Source organism: Caenorhabditis remanei, chromosome I, assembly GCF_010183535.1.
Source record: "Caenorhabditis remanei strain PX506 chromosome I, whole genome shotgun sequence".
Taxonomy (NCBI): Eukaryota; Metazoa; Nematoda; class Chromadorea; order Rhabditida; family Rhabditidae; genus Caenorhabditis; species Caenorhabditis remanei.
In genome coordinates, this window is record NC_071328.1 from 12,033,871 (window position 1) to 12,051,557 (window position 17,687).

General features: G+C 37.8%; 4 protein-coding genes across 4 annotated transcripts; 2 read left to right on the forward strand and 2 right to left on the reverse strand.

Annotated features, from left to right (window-relative positions):
* Nucleotides 1-820: 820 nt before the first annotated feature.
* Nucleotides 821-1,698, forward strand: GCK72_002687 (uncharacterized protein; the record flags this gene model as incomplete). The annotated part of the gene is made up of 2 exons (XM_053723549.1): nucleotides 821-1,377; nucleotides 1,497-1,698. The coding sequence occupies 2 exons, from the start codon at nucleotides 821-823 to the stop codon at nucleotides 1,696-1,698; spliced, it is 759 nt and encodes a 252-aa protein (XP_053592194.1).
* Nucleotides 1,699-11,349: 9,651 nt separating this feature from the next.
* Nucleotides 11,350-13,580, forward strand: GCK72_002688 (uncharacterized protein; the record flags this gene model as incomplete). Its single annotated transcript, XM_003111905.2, has 5 exons — nucleotides 11,350-11,372; nucleotides 11,854-11,990; nucleotides 12,036-12,160; nucleotides 13,204-13,337; nucleotides 13,382-13,580. The coding sequence occupies 5 exons, from the start codon at nucleotides 11,350-11,352 to the stop codon at nucleotides 13,578-13,580; spliced, it is 618 nt and encodes a 205-aa protein (XP_003111953.2).
* A 251-nt stretch (nucleotides 13,581-13,831) lies between these two features.
* On the reverse strand, nucleotides 13,832-16,192 carry GCK72_002689 (uncharacterized protein; the record flags this gene model as incomplete). The annotated part of the gene is made up of 12 exons (XM_003111834.2): nucleotides 13,832-13,951; nucleotides 14,020-14,223; nucleotides 14,385-14,456; nucleotides 14,503-14,597; nucleotides 14,646-14,738; nucleotides 14,789-14,874; nucleotides 14,923-14,986; nucleotides 15,442-15,505; nucleotides 15,555-15,785; nucleotides 15,843-15,920; nucleotides 15,969-16,057; nucleotides 16,111-16,192. The coding sequence occupies 12 exons, from the start codon at nucleotides 16,190-16,192 to the stop codon at nucleotides 13,832-13,834; spliced, it is 1,278 nt and encodes a 425-aa protein (XP_003111882.2).
* Nucleotides 16,193-16,681: 489 nt separating this feature from the next.
* GCK72_002690 (uncharacterized protein) lies at nucleotides 16,682-17,674 on the reverse strand (the record flags this gene model as incomplete). Its single annotated transcript, XM_053723550.1, has 5 exons — nucleotides 16,682-16,744; nucleotides 16,797-17,003; nucleotides 17,051-17,425; nucleotides 17,474-17,564; nucleotides 17,616-17,674. 5 exons carry the CDS (start codon nucleotides 17,672-17,674, stop codon nucleotides 16,682-16,684), a joined length of 795 nt encoding a protein of 264 aa, XP_053592195.1.
* Between the last annotated feature and the right edge of the window lie 13 nt (nucleotides 17,675-17,687).

Here is a 17,687-nt window from a genome sequence, read left to right on the forward strand (position 1 = left end):
ATATAACGACTCCCTAAATAAGTTATTTTCCTAATTCCATTTTCCTCCAGAAGTTTGCTCAATTCTCTCTTTATTTTAAGTTTCTACTAATAATTTGTAGATTGCTCATCTTGCATTTTTACTGAAAAATACCCAAAATCTTTCCCTCTGGCTAGCGCTGAAATGACCACACTTTTTTGTTTTTTTCTTTGAATTTTCAAAACAATAAAAACATTGAAATAAGGTATTTTGATTGATTGAATATGAAGTGAAATTTTGCCCCAAATGATTTATGAAATCTGAAAATCTGGAATCACATTCTCAATTGCGCTCCATTGCGATATCCCAGAGGCATACAAAGTCAATTCCCTGCAGAGTTGGATCAAAATCGCTCAATATCATCATATGACTACTCCGTTCCTTTTGTTCCGTCTTCCTCTTCTTCCGCTAGAAAAAGTGATTCACCATATGAATCCGTTTCAAATGTAAGTTAGCCTTGGGCTTCTTTAAATCAAAAATCTGCCAAATTATCGAGAGTATACCATTACGTAGAGAAAACAGAGAGGAGAGATCACCCAAAAAATTAAATTTCTTGATGCATAACTAGCTTTTTATTGAATTCTGAAGAATAGTCAAAAAATCGACATTTTTTGGAAAACAATTCGAAAAATTCAAAAAAATTCAAAATTTAGTTCAAAAAATTTAAGTTTCAAATCCCTGGCCGGCCGAGAAAAATTCCCATTTTGACCCGGTCCGTGTCAAGTTTGTAAAAATTATTGATTATAAGTATAGGCAGTCCCGATTGAATTATATAAAACTAGAATTTAGCATTTTTAGACTGATGTTATCTCTATGCTCCAAAGTGTCTAAATCCAAGTGCAAATTGATGAAACCTGCAAAGCCGTTACGTTTAAAAGTTGATATTGGAATTGGAGTGAAGTTAACAGTGAAGTTTGAAAATCCGAGACCAGAAACAGAATCAGTGAAGAAGAATTCCGAATGGAAAGCTCTCTATGTCGATGATTTTGACGAACGCTATCCATTTACTATTGCTCATGAGTTCAGTTATCTGACGACTGAATGTTGGTTGTCAAATGACTATAACTCAAAAACAGACCGGACAACTTCGAAATATTGGATTTCAAAACGCTACTTCAACGATGAGTTTTTGAAATGGGTTGATACAGTCATTGAAGTATTCAACGCTTCTATTGATAGTATTTCATTGGAAAAGTCTTATAATGAGAAAGTAATAAAATGGATTGAATCAAGGAGAACTTCAATCGATAAGCTGAGTGTTCATTGCTACGAACCTTTGGAATCACTGCAAAACATTCTGAAATATTCTAAACCAAAGAAAGAGTTTAATATCCAGTGTGAGGTTTTCAATCCTGGTTGGTGGGTGTCTGAAGATACGAAAAATACTCATGTCGTGTGTTCAATGCATTTCAATAGCTTGCTGAAATTGAAGTAATTTTTCTAAATTTGCCAAAAATACATTATTTATTCAATTCCAGCTGTCCCATTATCCACTCGAAATGTACCGCTTTCACGGACGAAGACCTCATTTTCTTTCTGAAAAACTGGAAGAGAAGTGATATAAATGTGGAATCCCTGTCAGTGGCACGAACTTCCAGCTCATCGGACATTGATGAAAAAGCAGTGATTGAAGAATTGGATACAGTAAAACTCCAAAAAGCACTACAGTGCGCGTCATAAGTATAGCGCCCCCCTCGATTTTGGCGTTTCTGGAATTCCCGCAATCGGCATGAGAAAATGGTTGATGCCATTCGATCCGGCGTCTCAAAAAACCTATAATGAGAAGTTTTTTCGAAAATTTCAAAACATGTCCCCAGCTCAATCACAGGTTTTCTGAAAATCAGCCGCGTCAAAAGTATAGCGCCTTTTTTGATTTTGTGGCTGGGAGCGCTGGAAACCGAATAAAAGGATGGAATTTGATTATAATTAGTTGTCGCTGACTCATTTCTGTTATTTCCTATCAAAATTCATCCGAGAAACCGACTTTCTCCGGCGGAAACTGCTCAATTTACCAAACTATCCTATTTGAGACATCTCCAGGATTGTTATCGATTGGTAATTTTGTAAAACGTGAAATCTGATATTGAACATTTGTCAAAAATACACTTCTGGGCTTTGTGCTACATATTAGTGATCAATCAACCTTTTTGATAGCCATTTTCCATCTACCCGGCTCGATCAGTGTGACTCCTTGAGATCTGTTTTAGGCATCAGATGTGAACTTTGCTTCACAGAATCGATAAAATCAGTTCTTCAAACTTTGTAATGAAATTAGATACACTGGGAAGAACATTGTCAACTTGTTTTTTTATCAAAAAACATTGAACAAGTATCCAGTTGTGACGGTGTAGCTCACACAGTAATAATGAACATGCTTGATTTTAGCCTACACGAAGGCGTTTCAAGAGTAATCAAGAAACATCTTTTCCAGTGCTTTCTTCTCGGGAAATATTTGATTTTGTTTGATAATCTCATTTTTAATATTTTCACATCATCCTGAAGTTGTTCGAAGCGTATATCTTCTGTGGAGACAGGGTTTGTTATGAGCAACTATTTGATAGTGTGAGGATATTGCTCCAGGTCTGTTGAGATGCTGTAACTCCGGAGCTGACTGTAGGTAGCATAACTTTTTGTCACGGTAGTCTTAAAAATATCTCTCACAAGTGATTCAGACTCCTTTCTGTTCCATAAAGTCATGATCTGTTCCGCTATGAGCCTATGTTCACATCTGATGCCTAAAACAGATCTCAAGGAGTCACACTGATCGAGCCGGCTAGATGGAAAATGGCCCTCAAAAAGGTTGATTGATCACTAATATGTAGCACAAAGCCCAGAAGTGTATTTTTGACAAATGTTCAATATCAGATTTCACGTTTTACAAAATTACCAATCGATAACAATCCTGGAGATGTCTCAAATAGGATAGTTTGGTAAATTGAGCAGTTTCCGCCGGAGAAAGTCGGTTTCTCGGATGAATTTTGATAGGAAATAACAGAAATGAGTCAGCGACAACTAATTATAATCAAATTCCATCCTTTTATTCGGTTTCCAGCGCTCCCAGCCACTAAATCAAAAAAGGCGCTATACTTTTGACGCGGCTGATTTTCAGAAAACCTGTGATTGAGCTGGGGACATGTTTTGAAATTTTCGAAAAAACTTCTCAGTATAGGTTTTTTGAGACGCCGGATCGAATGGCATCAACCATTTTCTCATGCCGATTGCGGGAATTCCAGAAACGCCAAAATCGAGGGGGGCGCTATACTTATGACGCGCACTGTATTTATAAAAGGGCAAATCATATTGTTTCGTGGATACAGTATTCACAATGATCAAGGGAAGAACGCCTTATTTGAATTCAAAAAATGGAATGAGAAAAAGGTTATTTTCACATTTTTCTTGTCTACTCATCTGGAGAAAATTAAATAATACTTTTTATTCTCATCAATAAAGAATACTCATTTTTAACAAAATACATACGATCGAAAAGTTTTTTTTTTGAATGGATTCAAAAGGGGGTACCCTTTTTTAAACCTTTTTTTTTTAATTTTTGAAAAAAAAAGATTAAAAATGCTTAAATTATCATGCATATTCACATTTTGATTCAATTTTAAAGTTTTAAATTAGTCGAAAAAATACTTTTTCCAAAAAAATTTCAAAAATTTCAACAAAAAAAATCAAAAATTTTGCCGAGATTTTTTCTGATTTCGGCCCACCCCGGCCCGTGACAAGTCTAAAGTTTTCTGGTCGTTTGATAACTTTTTTTGTACGGACACTCCCTGGCAAGTTACATATCAAAGTAATCTCTCTCTGAAATCGACCCATTTCAGTGCAATCCTCTTAAAATGACCATAACTCTCTAGGGAGTGTCCGTACAAAAAAGCTGTCAACTACAAAAATGAAGCTCTACCCTTGATCTATATGATCCATTAAAAATCCTTTTGGTGTGACCATTCGAATTCCTATGGCACACTCTCAAAGTTGGTCATTTTCAACTAAAAACAGGCAAAGTTGATACCTTTTTGTCCGGTACTGTATATTCTCGATTTTGTCACACACTTTTCATGGCGTCAAAGTTTACAGTTATCAAACCATTCCACTTACTTTGAGTCTGTAACAAGCTTCCCAAGTGTATTCAAAAACTGTCTCCCCTTATAAAAATAGATCGAAACCTTCGATATTCTCATGAATCACAACTACCGTTATGCTTTCCTTATTGTTAGTCACCTCCAAAGTCGTCCCTCCAGAAAAGGAGAAACAAAAAAAAGGAATATTTGGAAACCGACGTCATGTTGGTTTTAGTCATGTTAGTTGTGTAGAAGTACATGTGTAAATGCAAATGACACATTCCGAAAGAAGAGAAAAAGGGACACCGACACAAGATATTTGTATGTTCTATTTAGTCATCGGAATAGTTCAAATAGGAAGAATGAACGGTATTAGCTGTGGGACAGAGAGAGACAAAAAAGGATAATGTCAATAACGGATTCTTTTGATGTATCAGATGATGTTGATGGCGCTCCTTATGGATTCAGCATTTTGTGAACCGAATTCATTATAGGACCCTTGGTTCGAAAAAAAACCAAAGACATTAGTACGGCACGCTTCTTACAACCGCGCTCTACCGAAACCGAAGAAAATTGTGTTTGAAATTGAGAGACGCAGAGAAAAAAGACATTTTTCGAGATCATTTCGGTGGAGCGCAGTTGTAAGAACTGCGCCGAGCTAATATTTCTGGTTTCGAAACGTACTGGAGCCGGATTGAGCTCCGGAGTCCAGAATCTGAAACCCAGAATCCAAAATTCAGAATTATGGACGAGAAACTTGACTTTCAGAATCTAGAATTTAGGCTTTTGAGTCCTGAAATTCAGTTTCCAAAATCCCAAATCGAGAAATTTAAGATTGGAAGGTTTAGAGTAGAGTAAGGAATGTTGAATTTGGGAATTTTACGGTACAGACTCCGGAATATAGACAAAAAATTTAAAATCTTGATTTTAGCATCCAGAAATTGAAATGAGACTTTTAAAATAAGAAAAAGGTAGCTCTGGAATTTCAAAAGCATGATTCTGTAACCAAGAAAACCAGAATCTTCTTTCGAAGATGTAGAACTCAGAGTTCAGAATCCGAAATTCAGATTCCAGTTTCTTGAATCTCAAATCCAAAAAAAAGAAAGAATTTGTAATCAAAACACATAGGAATCCTTGATCACGAAATCATGAATTGTTTTTTCCAGGATTCAGATTTCAGATTTCAGATTCTGAATTTCTCTATCTAGAATCCTGAACTCCGCGTGCTATACTGGATTACGTTTTCTGAAATATCTGAACAAGCTAACTCTCAAAATTGAAATTTCAAGCGAGTTTTCTAAAAATCTAACAATTTTTCCCCCGAATCAGCTCCTACATCTCCCTCTTCACACTCACTTTTCGAAATTCAAATCTCCCCTCTACCGTATTCCTTTTCTCTTTCTCTCTTTCTCTCTTTCCCTCTCTCTCTCTCTCTTTTTAATCTTTTGCTCTCTCATTTACATTCTCATTTTCTCTCTTTTTGAAGGTCGTTATTCTTTTATTGCATCAGAAAAAAAGGTGTGTGGACAATGGGAAAAAGTGCATCTGCAGATGTGGAATGAGTGAGAAAAGTTCAAATGGAAAGACAAAAAAAGAAGGAGGGAAAAAGAGAAGGAGGAGAGGAAAAATGGGAGAGAATTTGAAATCCTTACATTCAAAAAAACTGTACGGAATTTTCTTTTCCAAGTTTTGATACAGTATGAACCAAAGTTAGCTCTCCATTTTTGTAGTCAAGCTTTTTTGATAGCTCTTCTCGTTTTGAGTTATGAGTTCCAGAACTGCCGAGAGTGAGAGGAGACGCAGAGAAGCTAGAGTGTCTGACTTCTCTGCGCCCTCTTCTCCAGATTTCTGGACACTGTTACAGTATTCCAAAACCTGGTAAACCTAAAACGGATTAGACGCAGAGAGACCAGACACTTTAGCTTCTCTGTGTCTCCACCTTTATTTGAAGACGTATATCTCAGAAGCAATAAAAGCTATCAAAAAGCTTTCAACTACAAAAATGATCTCCTTAAAATTCTCTACAGCTTACTAGTTGGAAATTTTTTTCTAGCTCTTCTAATTTGCGAGATATATCCATTCAAAGTTGGAGGCAAGAGTGAGAGGAGACGCAGACTACGAGACGCCCTCGTTTCTCTGCGTCTCTCTTCAGCAGCTTATCATTTTTAAGCACCTACTTTTTTAAGCACCTAGATCTCCTTCTCTTCCACCAATTCTTCATCCTTGATCCCTTTTTATTTTTCACTACATAAAACCACACCAAAACCAGAATCCATTCATTTTTCCCGAGAAACAGCTTCTCCCTTCTTTTTCTCGAGATCGGGGTCATTCCCGAAACTTTCTGTCGTCTCTTCAGATCACACACTATTTCTGTGTTCGTGGATTAATTCATGATGATCCATCAGAGGAGAAGAAGAAGAAGCATAACGAAAGAAACCAATTGAGAAGGGGAAAATAAGGAAGAGAAATACAAGAATAGGGATGAAATGAGCGAAGAATGAACACTGTGTCAAGTGTTTCTCGTTTTCTCTTTTAATTATTATGTTTTGATGGTTTTTGGGAGGAGGGAGATACCAGAGTTTGTAAAATACCATTATGTGAGAAGCAGTATCCTCTTGTAGAGCAGGAGCGGAGGGAATAGGGGAAATGCCTTTTCAGAAAGAGGAATATTCTGGAAATTTAGATAAAAAATTGATTGGGTCGGCAGTATTTTGAATCTAAAGCGGGTGTATGATATTCTTCAAAGCCACCTCATTTCTACTGGCTTTGGGCTTTTGGCCATAAATGTTTCAACGCATATCGAACCAAGACTTGGTAACTGTAGCTACCGTAATCCTACAGTAACCCGATCATCAAATAACGACAGCACTGTTCACATTTTCTGAGGATGTCTGGGACACCGGAGAAATGACATTTTCCTGGAAATCAGATTCGAAAACTCCTCAAGTTGCAATAAAATTTTCAAAATTCTATGAAATTTGTGAGTTTTGAGAGTTCTTCATGATGTCAGTAGTCCTCTAATTATGAAGTACAGATTTTGCAGTAGATCAAATCTAGATCTCCATTTTTGTAGTTATCAACTTATTGATAACTCTTCAAGGTTCGGAGATAGAGTTCAAGTTCTAGTCAAAACTAGAGATTCGTGAACGCAGAGAAACGAGAGTGTCTGACTTCTCTGTGTTTCTTTTTTTAGGAGAAACTTCCGATTCTTGATAACTCTGTTAGTGTCCATGGCTCTTGCTGGAATATGGAGAGAAAAAGGGAGACGCAGAGAAACAAGACACTCGAGCTTCTCTGTGCCTTCTTCAGCTAAAAAAGTGGGAGCAAGAGGATTTGAGATGATGTCGCCAAAATCTTCAAACTTCAAAAAGGATAACTGAAAACGATTGTCTACATCAATCTTTCATTATGATATTCTGGAGGAAGCTGACTTTGAAGACATTTATATTGAAAATCTGGAATTTCGAAATGAAAAAATCGATTTCAAACTGCAATAAAGATCCAAAGAATCAATGAATCAACCGAATGTTTCTCCATGTATGCTCTTTTTCTTTCCTTCCGTTTCTTCATTCCATTCCCTCCATCCCCAATGATCCGCTTGTCTTTTCTCTCGTTTTTTTTGTCTTGCAATGTGTACTGAGCACCAGTTCCGTCGTCCACTGTGCCACGTCAAAGAGAGAAACTTCAGGAATGAGTCTAATTCGAATCAGGCAAACGAAATAGTGTGCAACGGAGTGAGACGACAGACATATCAGACTCATCGGAAACAAAAAGAAACGAAAAAACGGAGAGGGGGATAAGGTGTAATATTTTATGATGGTCGCGGATGTGTGGTGCACAACTGGACAGCAGACAGGCAGCAGCCGTGTTCCTGAGACCAAATTATTGGTCGTGAATCAATCACCTGGGAAACAGAAGAATAATTCTAAATTTGAAAGTTGGAATACGGTATCTAGAAGGTTCTGAACTCGGATAGAGGAGTTGGTGATTTGAAATTCAAAAGCTTCCTCGCAGCGACATCTTTATCAAGACCACTTCGCTCATCTACACCCTTCGCCACTCTCGTTGCTAGTCTGCACTAGTTACAGTGGTAACATTTTTGCCTCTCGATCAAAACTTCCGGGGTTCGAATCCTCATGCAACTTTTTGTTTTTTATTTTATGGATTATATTTGACGAGGAACTCATTTTTCGGGTCTGGAAAGGGAATTGGAGCTCTTCAATTGAGCCTGACAGCGTCTCCGTTGTTCCAATTGCGGCTAATCAGTTGTAAAATATATTTGAGAAATATTCCAACTGTATATTTCTTAGAATTTCGGGGGAATGCTATGAATAGTTTTTTTTAAACTTTTCACCATTTTCGAATATTTTTCTCCCCAAATGAAAAAGAACTTACCTCCTTTTTGCCAAATTTAGCCGTTTTTCAAAACCGTTCTACATACTTCTTTACATTCCATATCCATTACTGATATAGTATGGGCATGTAAGGAAGTATGCAGCTCGGCACAGCGTTCTTCGAATAGTAGAATACGTAGAGAATATGATAGATCAGAAGGGGTTTAGGGGACTGGTTTTCAGGTTTTAATGCAATTTTTCTCACAAAATAAAATCTCGAAAATTCAGCTGGGTTTTCAATATGGTGCATCGCCGTTCGCCTAATGGTGCATCGATAGACTTTTAACTTTACAACAACTGAAAATCTGCAGTTTTTTCAGATTTGGGAATTCAGAATACTTCGACACAGTCTTCTGATGTAGAAATACAAGAAGAAAAGAGGGATGGGGATGGGTTTGACCTACGGAGAAAAGGTGCGCACTGAGCAAATATATGTGCACACATAGGCAAACTCAACCTCCCATTTTCCTCTTTCTTATTCCGTCATCACCGCCGTCTTAACAGGCACAAAAACCGAGTATTGGGGTGGAGGGAAGGCAATGGAAAAGACGGTTATATTTAAAAGAGAAAGAGAGAGAAAGATCGGAAGAAGTGCGTCTCTTTCGGGGTTGGGTTTGATGGCCGACTGGCTGTCCCTTTGCTTTCTTGCTTCTTCTTCTTCCTTCCCTTCCTCTTCAGACTCCGCCCCCATAGTTTTTGGAAGGAGGCGTACCTTTTCTTTGTCTCTCTATCTCTCTCATGGGATGTTGTACAGTGGAGTTGGAGCACCAGACGGAACGAGTTATGAGAGGAGATAGTGTTGGAGAGGGAGAGACGCAGAGGGACTCACCAAGTGGAATACTGTAATAATAATGAAATTCGATCGGTTTCGGGGGTTAGATCTTTTGTAATTAAGAATCTGGAGTATTGAAATTAGATACAAAATGATAAAGTAAGATTGGTCTCGATTTACGGTAGTGGTAGGCTTGTAAATCGACACCGAACTCTTCAGACGGTTTCCAAAAAAGATTGTGGGCCGAGCCGGGGATTGATCCCGGGACCTCTCGCACCCTAAGCGAGAATCATACCACTAGACCACCCGGCCACGATTCGAAAGGGTACTGTATTGCAGAGAGTTTCTGGGAAAACTCGCGGGTTTACGGGGGCGGAAAACTGATGCTTTTGTAAATCATACACATAAAATTGCGCTGAAAGTGAGAAAAGAGAGCGGGCGAGGAGAAAAAAAGGGTAGCAGAAGAAGAATACGGAGAAGAAGCATTATATAATAACAGACATTTGTTATGGTTTCCGGTTTTCAGGGTGTGGAAATGAATGATGAAGAGAGAAGGAAGGGAGAAGTTGTATGTATACAATGGTTTATGGATTCCGTTGTTTCCTATGTGAGTTTTTGTTTCATCTGAAAAGTCACTGAAAACCAGAATTCCGGCGTCCAAACGCTAGTGGAAAATCTATATGGAAACCAAGCTCTTTACAACCTTCGCTGGTTAACTCAGGTGATAGAGTCATGGCGCAATCGGTTACATTTTGGATTGGCACACCACAACTCTCTAGTTCGATTCCTACTACCCCTAGAACCTTTTTTGCAGTTTCTTCCCGCATCAAACTACCGTAACCCTGAGCATCCTATGATTCTTGATGCAATGAGCTCCCACTCGGAACACCTTTCTCTCTCCCTGGATATCCTCCCTCGCAATCGATCTTCTTCTTCTCCTCTTTTTTTATTTCTTCCTCTTCCTCATTTTCGTTTCCTTCCGAACATGTTTTCATATCCGTTCTCTATGTCTTCTATTTCACTCTCTCTCTTCTTGCTCTCCGGGGGCGCGTCTTCTTCTTCTCTTCCCGTTGAGAAGAAGACCTCCCGCCACTCTTTTCCGTCTTCTTTGAAGAAGAAGACAATCTGTGAACTTTGGCAAACTGTCAGAGTGTCTCACCAACTCTCTTAAATCCCCGTTATCTCTAATCCTGGGTAGGAGGGGAGGGTACTCGACTCGGGGAGCTCCAATGTGTAAAAAGAGATATAGAGAAACGGGGGTGCCCGCTCTCTCGTGTGGGAGGACTGTAAACCTGTGAAGAGGCGAGGCGAGTGCAGAAGCAGTTGCTGTGTTCTCTCTGATCCATGTGCTATATCACTTCACTCTGAGTCTCTTATTGGAGATTTTGAGAGATGAGAGAGTGTTGGAGAGGAAGAGACGCAGAGACGGGCTCCCGTTGCTTCTTTCTTTTTCTTCTACTAAAGAGCCAGTGTTGAGGAGGGAGAAAGAAAGTCATTGAGTGAAGAAGAAGGGCTTTTTTGTGTGGTGCTAGATTTGCAAAATGCATTCTTGAGTGTGGGAGGATAGAAATGATTGGAATATCTCAGGATAATGGATAATAGAGGTCAAAAAAGGATAAGAGACAGCTGGTGTCGAACCACCCACCGTTCGCGCGTGGTGGCAAAAGCGTTACCAACTGCGCCATACAGGTCCCACTCGGATAAGATCTATATGGCTATGATAAGAGGGAACATCTTCATTGATTCACTAGGGCTCTCAAGGAGTCTTATCTAGGTTATCGGAAACAATTTTTAAACTTTGGTTTCGTGAAACCTTGAGCTTCAGATTTGCGTTATACATAAAATATTAGATTACCAAAGTTTCCAAATCGCAGTTCCTAGATTCCCTGCTATATCGGTTTCTGGAAATTCCAGATTTAAAGACATCAAAACTGCCTAAAATGCGAAATTCAAACACCGATTCCAAAATTCGAAATTCCTAACCAAAAAAATCAAATCACCCGTGAAGCCCCACCAATTCATCTCTCAATTTCCAATTCCCGTCAAAGTTCATTGTTACTTATATTTCGTACCAAAAAACAGTTGAACATCCAAGGAAACAATGTCCGATGATAGTGATAATAGGTGAGTGTCTCTGAAGTGAAACATATTAGCACGACATGCGTCTTCCAACCGCGCTCTACCGAAACTGAAGAAAATAGTGTGCGAAACTGAGAGACTCAAAGAAAAAGAGACATTTTTCAAGGACATTTCGGTGGAGCGCACTTGTAAGAACTGTGCCGAGCTAATATCAGAGTTACCTAAACGTATCGATGAGAAATCAGGCCGTTTGCACTTATCACAGCCTCAATTAGGCTTACCGTCAAAACTGTATTATAACGGCACCCACAGCATATTTTCAAAATTCACCACTTGCATTCTCCTGGGCATTTTCCCTTATTCTGAATCAGATTCTGATTAGAATCAGCATGATCAGTGTAGAATTTAGAATATCAGTTGAAAAATATAACGGCACGCCTTTATATTGGAGTTTTTATGGTGATTGGCTGCGCTTTTGGCTCCCTCACTGCCTCCTCATTCTTAAATCGATTTCTTTTAATTTCAGTTCGATTATCAATGAATGTGAATTGTTCGTTGTCGAATCGGAAAGTTTCGAGCGCACTTTCCAAGACGATCACCCAGAAAATTCTGCACCGAAATCCCTAATTTTCAATGCAGGATCACCAGTGAATCGTGCTGAATGTGAATGAATCTTTTAAATTTTATTTATAAAAGAAAAATTTCCAGCATTGGAGCAATTAAGAGAGTATGTGATGAGTTTGGAGAATACTGGTGAAGAGAAGAAAGAAGGAGCGACGAGAATGAAGCAAGGATGTTTCTTGGGCTTCTTGACGAAGGTTCAGGTGGAAAAGGTATGGGGTACTGTAACCGTAACCCTCGTCTCCTTCCCAGGGTACTAATTGCGTAATAATAAGACAAACCGATCCTCTCAATCCCTCTTTTCTTCTCTTTATTTGAGAAGAATTGCTTGCTCAACAATACAAATTTGCATAGTTGTTGAGAAGAAGAAGAAGAAGAGGTCAACAAGTAGTAGTAGTTGAAGAGAGTAGGTAGATCACAAATGAGATGATTGAGAGTCAAGAGGGAAGTTACTTCAAAAGGAGTTGTTGGAGTATTTAGTTTGGAGCGTAGAGGGGTTACTGTAGATTCGTAAGAAATAGAAAAAAAAAGTCGTCACCGAAGACTTTCACAACTTGGCATTTTGTAGAGTTCTGCTATTTTTGTTTGAAATTAGGGATGAGCTATAGAAAAATTATTTTCTTTATTTTGCAGTTAACATCTTCTTGATATTTTCTTTGCTTTTTGAGATGCGTATCTTTAAAGATAGTAATAACTAGACTCTTACTTCGCTAGTTTCAAAGTTGTATATCTCAAAACCTGACAAAGAAATCAAAAAGTTGACAACTGGTAAAATGTGTAAAAAGTTATGCTCATCATTTTTGTAGTTCACAACTTTTTGATAGCTTCTTTAGTTTTTGAGATATTCATCACCAAAAAGCGCTCAAGGCGGCGAGCACAGGGGAGAACACATCAAAGAACTGGTGTATCACGGAAGCGAGCAGAGATATCAAAAAGGTCCCAACTAGTAAATTGTTTTAAAAATTATGCTCATCATTTTTGTAGTTGATCACTTTTTTGTAGCTTTTTTTAGTTTTTGAGATATGCGCTTTCAATCTTGCAACAATCGTAGAAAAAGTGGTTGTATACAGAAAAACTGACATATCTCAAAAAGAATGGAAGTTAATGAAAAGTTGTTCACTACAAAATTAAAGATCTAGGTTTTTATTATAACATATAGCTGCTTTGAGTTTCTAGAAAATGTTTTAGAATGAGGACAATACTCAAAGTTTACAGAATTCTTCATCGGAGAAAAAAACCGTCCTTTAATTTTCAGAAAGTTCGAATTCCGGGTCAATTTGCCACGTACTATCTGATCGATGAGTTGTTTGATTCACTGAAACCACCGAAAGACTCGAATATTTCACTGCATCTGTTTGTTTGCTACCTGAATACTTGTCATCGATATCAGTTAGTTTTTCTATCGGTTTCTCTCAAATTTCTCTCATTTTCAGCCACTACCCAATCGTCAAAAAACTGGAATCCGACTCGTCTCGAATCTTCTTCCAACTCGCTCATTTTGATTACACTAAACCTGCAAACGAGCCAATTTTCACTTCGATCAAACGCCTTCTGAAACATTATACTCAATTTGTTTACGTCGATTCGATTACTGAAACTGGAGGACTCGGCGTCGAAGTGTTTCCGAAATGAAACGATTTTCGAATTTATTATGATAACAAATTCGTCTGTTCTCATCGGCAATAAACATTTTTGAAAAGGGAAAAAATCGTTGAAAAACCAAAAAGAAAGAAAAACAGGAAAAAAACTGCACCCGTTCCGGTAACAAAAACAAGAAAAAACAGTCTAACCTAGAAAAAGAAAACTATTATAATATGAGGGGAAATGAGGGAAAAGAAACGAGATTTAAAATGAGAATTCAAGACATAAATCATGACAGATATTTATAAAGCAAGTGGAGTCTCCTGCATATGAACTTCCAGAAGTTTCCATGCAGTCGCTGGATTGTATTCTTCGACGTCACGGCACAACACCCAGATATGGTTGATTCGTTTCGGGTTGTCCTGGAAGAGGAAATATTAGTTTTTTGAACATTTGAACATTAAAAATTCTATTGAATCGATAAACCTACCGGATCTCCTTCGACAACTTTTCCCTCTGCATTTTTCGTCACATTGATCATATAAACTTGGAATGAAATAATCAATACAGGCCCTTGTTCCATCATTTTTCCAGTCGCCATTTCTACTTTATTGATATCAATAATTCGAGAATCCTTCGTACTCCAATGCATCTTTTGGTACTCTTTTACGACGGTGGATAGTTGGGTGAAGGCCTGGAATAGGAGAAGTTGGGTAGGGATTTTGAGAAGGTCTAAGTTTGGAAATTACTGAATCATGTACAAAAACAAAGATTTTAAGAGAGAAATAGTTGCAAGCTCAGATAATTAATTGAATTTCGCTTTGAATTAGACATTTTCAATGAAAAAAAACTCACTCTTTCATGACACCAGGATTGCAAAACTTCGATATCGAAGCGAATGAAAGCCTCCAAAATATTCGGGATAATCTGAACATTTTCTATTAAAAATCAATTCAGAAACCTCAATTTTTACCTTTGTCTCACAGAACCTAAGCCATTCCTGTTTATCGAAATTGGCATCGATCTTGTGGATTTCTGTAAGCACTTCTGAGACTTCGTTTTGACCGGCTGAAAATTATAAATTCAAAATTTTCAAAAAATAAAATAACGAATTACAGAAAACGCTTCCAATCTTCTCGGTGACCCCTCTCATCATCCGAACTGCAATGTTATCTGACTCTTCGTATTTGATTTTCCAGTCGAGGAGTTCTAAAATTCTTGTGCTGTTTCAATTATATTCTAAATTTTTTGAAACTTACTATGATAATAAGTATTCGATTCGGAGAAATTTTTCCATCCTGTGTACCATTTCGAGTCTTTGTGGAGTGTTACGTCGGTAGCGTCGCTGGAAAAATAGGAAATTTATTGAGTTAAAAGGGAAAAAATAGCATACTCATTGGCTTCAACAACACGGTCCTTGTCCAAATCGAATCCGTCGGTACGTTTCGTAAGGGTATCTGGAATTTTTTTTGATTATTGGGATTGGAAAAACTTTATAGTGAATGTTGTGGTTTGTTTTGAGCGATTTTCTAAAAAAAAAACCTTGAATTATTCATACTTTTCAAGGCCCGGGCCGGTAGAAAATTTTCAAGGCCCGGCTTTAAAAAATGGCACTTTTTTCCAAAATTTTTTTTTGAAATTTTTTCCATTTTTCATCGAAAATGTGACAATTTTCTATCATTTTTCAGAATTTCTTCTAATTCTGAATGAGATAGTCGAAAATTTGACTTTTTCGCGAAAAAATATTCAAAAATTTTAAATTTTAACATTCGCGCCAATTACCCGGGCCTTCGGGCCGGGCCTTGACAACTATGGAATTATTCATTTTGCTTTAAAAAATAGTATTCGAAAGTTTTGAAGTTGTTAATTAAAGGTTAAAGTTAATTTAAACAAATTTTCAGTTCAAACTTACCAGGTCTGCTGTACATTCGGACATCGGCTATGCTATCGATCTCATCCTTGACTGTTTTCATCGACTGAAAACCAAAATTTCACGTTTTCCCCCTTTAAAATCCTCTAACTTACCGTTGAAACCTGCTTATAAACCTCTGTATCTCCAACTTTCTCTGCAACCTTCTCCATTTGTTCAGCCGCTTTTCTTGCCTGTTTCAACGCCTCCTCTCCAGCTTCTGTCATCTTTTTTCCGGCTTCTGTCTTTTGAATTTCTTGAATCATTTTCTTCATTTGCTCGCTGAGCTCCTCGACTTTTTGTTTCACGATTTCTGAGCTTTTGAGAGTCTCTTTTTCGACGAGTTCCTGAAAAAACGTGTTTTTTTTTCAATTTTGACACCAAACTTCAAATTTGCAACTTACGAATTTTTTCCTAGCATCTTTCAATGCATCTGAATCGTTCAATTCTTGCATACGAGCTTTCAGTTGTTGTTGATGCTCCTGAACTTATTCAATTAAATTTTTATTCGCAACTTTACCAAGTGCAACCTGTAATTCCTTATTTTTCTGCATCTCGTCTCGTACATTATCCATCAAATTGTTCAAAAAACCTTTCTTTGGTGCTGGATTACTATAATCTGAAATAAAAACAAATAATGATTCAACACTAAGTTTTTTGAAAAGGATTTACCTCTGAAAGTGACTAAACTTGGCTGAAATTGTAGCCTAGTCCGAGTTAATCGTATCCCATTCCCACAAATTCTCGACAACATCTGTAATTAATTTTTTTATTAGTAAATTACAACAAAAATTAGAATAATAGAAGATGAGAGTTGAAAACTAAAAAAATGCAGTCTAAAATTTCGCAACGACACTCCGTTATCCCGCCCAACAAGTGATGCAATTCGAGTGGAAATGTTACTTTTTCTCCACTTTATCACGTAGATAGTTGGTCTGGAACCTTCAAATTCAGTTAATCAATAACTTAGAAAAGCATCACATTTATTCATTTTTGCACAGTGAATATTTACAAATTGTGCGGATGAACGTTCAAGAGCACTTTCTACCAGATTTTTTTCAGGGTGGAAAAATACTAAAGCTAAAAATCATAAGGGAAACCGGTAACGGAGGTAGCAATTAAAAAATGCAAAGAACTGTAAAAATAAGTTGAAGCAAGCAACTGTGACTTAGCAGCCGGGAATGATGAGTGATGACTTAGAACAATTATAAAACATAAAACATATAAAATGACAATATTGAGCTCAGTCCATGGCTCCTGGCTCATACTTCGCCCATGGATTGTCGTCGAGGAACTTCTCGATAACCTGAAATAAAGTTTTTATTTTAAAAGTTCCCGACATTCCGCTAAAAATTTACCTCTTTGAGCGCATAATTGGGAATAATCTCGCTTTCAGTTAATGGCTTCCTGGTAACCGGATCGAAATGACCTATTCTTCTCAAATGCTGCACAATTTCCTCTCTATCATAAGTGATACCCGATGGAACGATCACTGGCTCCTTCATCAGTTCCAGCGTGATTTTGCCACACAACATCTCCGGAATTTCACGATTTTGGCGTTTTTCCTGGGTCTGAAAAAGAAGCATACAGTTGAACTTTTCGTATATTTTACCGCTGTAGTGATTTCCGTCAACCGCTTTTTCGCCATATCTGCCCTTTGCAAACCCTCTGGATTATCTGCATTTTCCTGTCGATCCTTATCGATAAGACTCTCCAGATAGGTATGGAATTCAACGTCCTGAATTATTCTCTTCGACTCCTCCTCTTCGTATTTTTGATGACGTGCTCGTTTCAGCGCGTTTTCAATGTCAGCGGCATTTGTGATAACTGCATTGTGATAGAGAGCTTTGGAAAGACAATTGATCGCCTCGTTGAACTTTTTGCTTTTCATGAAAACACTTCCCAGAAAATAGAGAGGCTTGACTTCATTCGGGCTCAGTTCGAGTGCTCGCTTACAATCTTCCTCGGTCATTTTCAGATTGTTTAGCTATAATTATCATCGTCACGATAAAAATCGATAAGATAATTTTAAAACCTGATAATAGCACATCGCTCTGTTCTGATAATATTTAGGCAGCGGATTCACTTTTATGGCTTTGGAATAGTGCTCGACTGCGTCATCGTACCTGAAATGCACTGATTTCCGGTTACTTTTGAATACAATTCAAGGGGATTACCGTTTATTCATATAACATTTCTTTCCGTTTGTATTGTGTTGTTCGGCAGCAGTCGCCATAGCTGTGACAGCG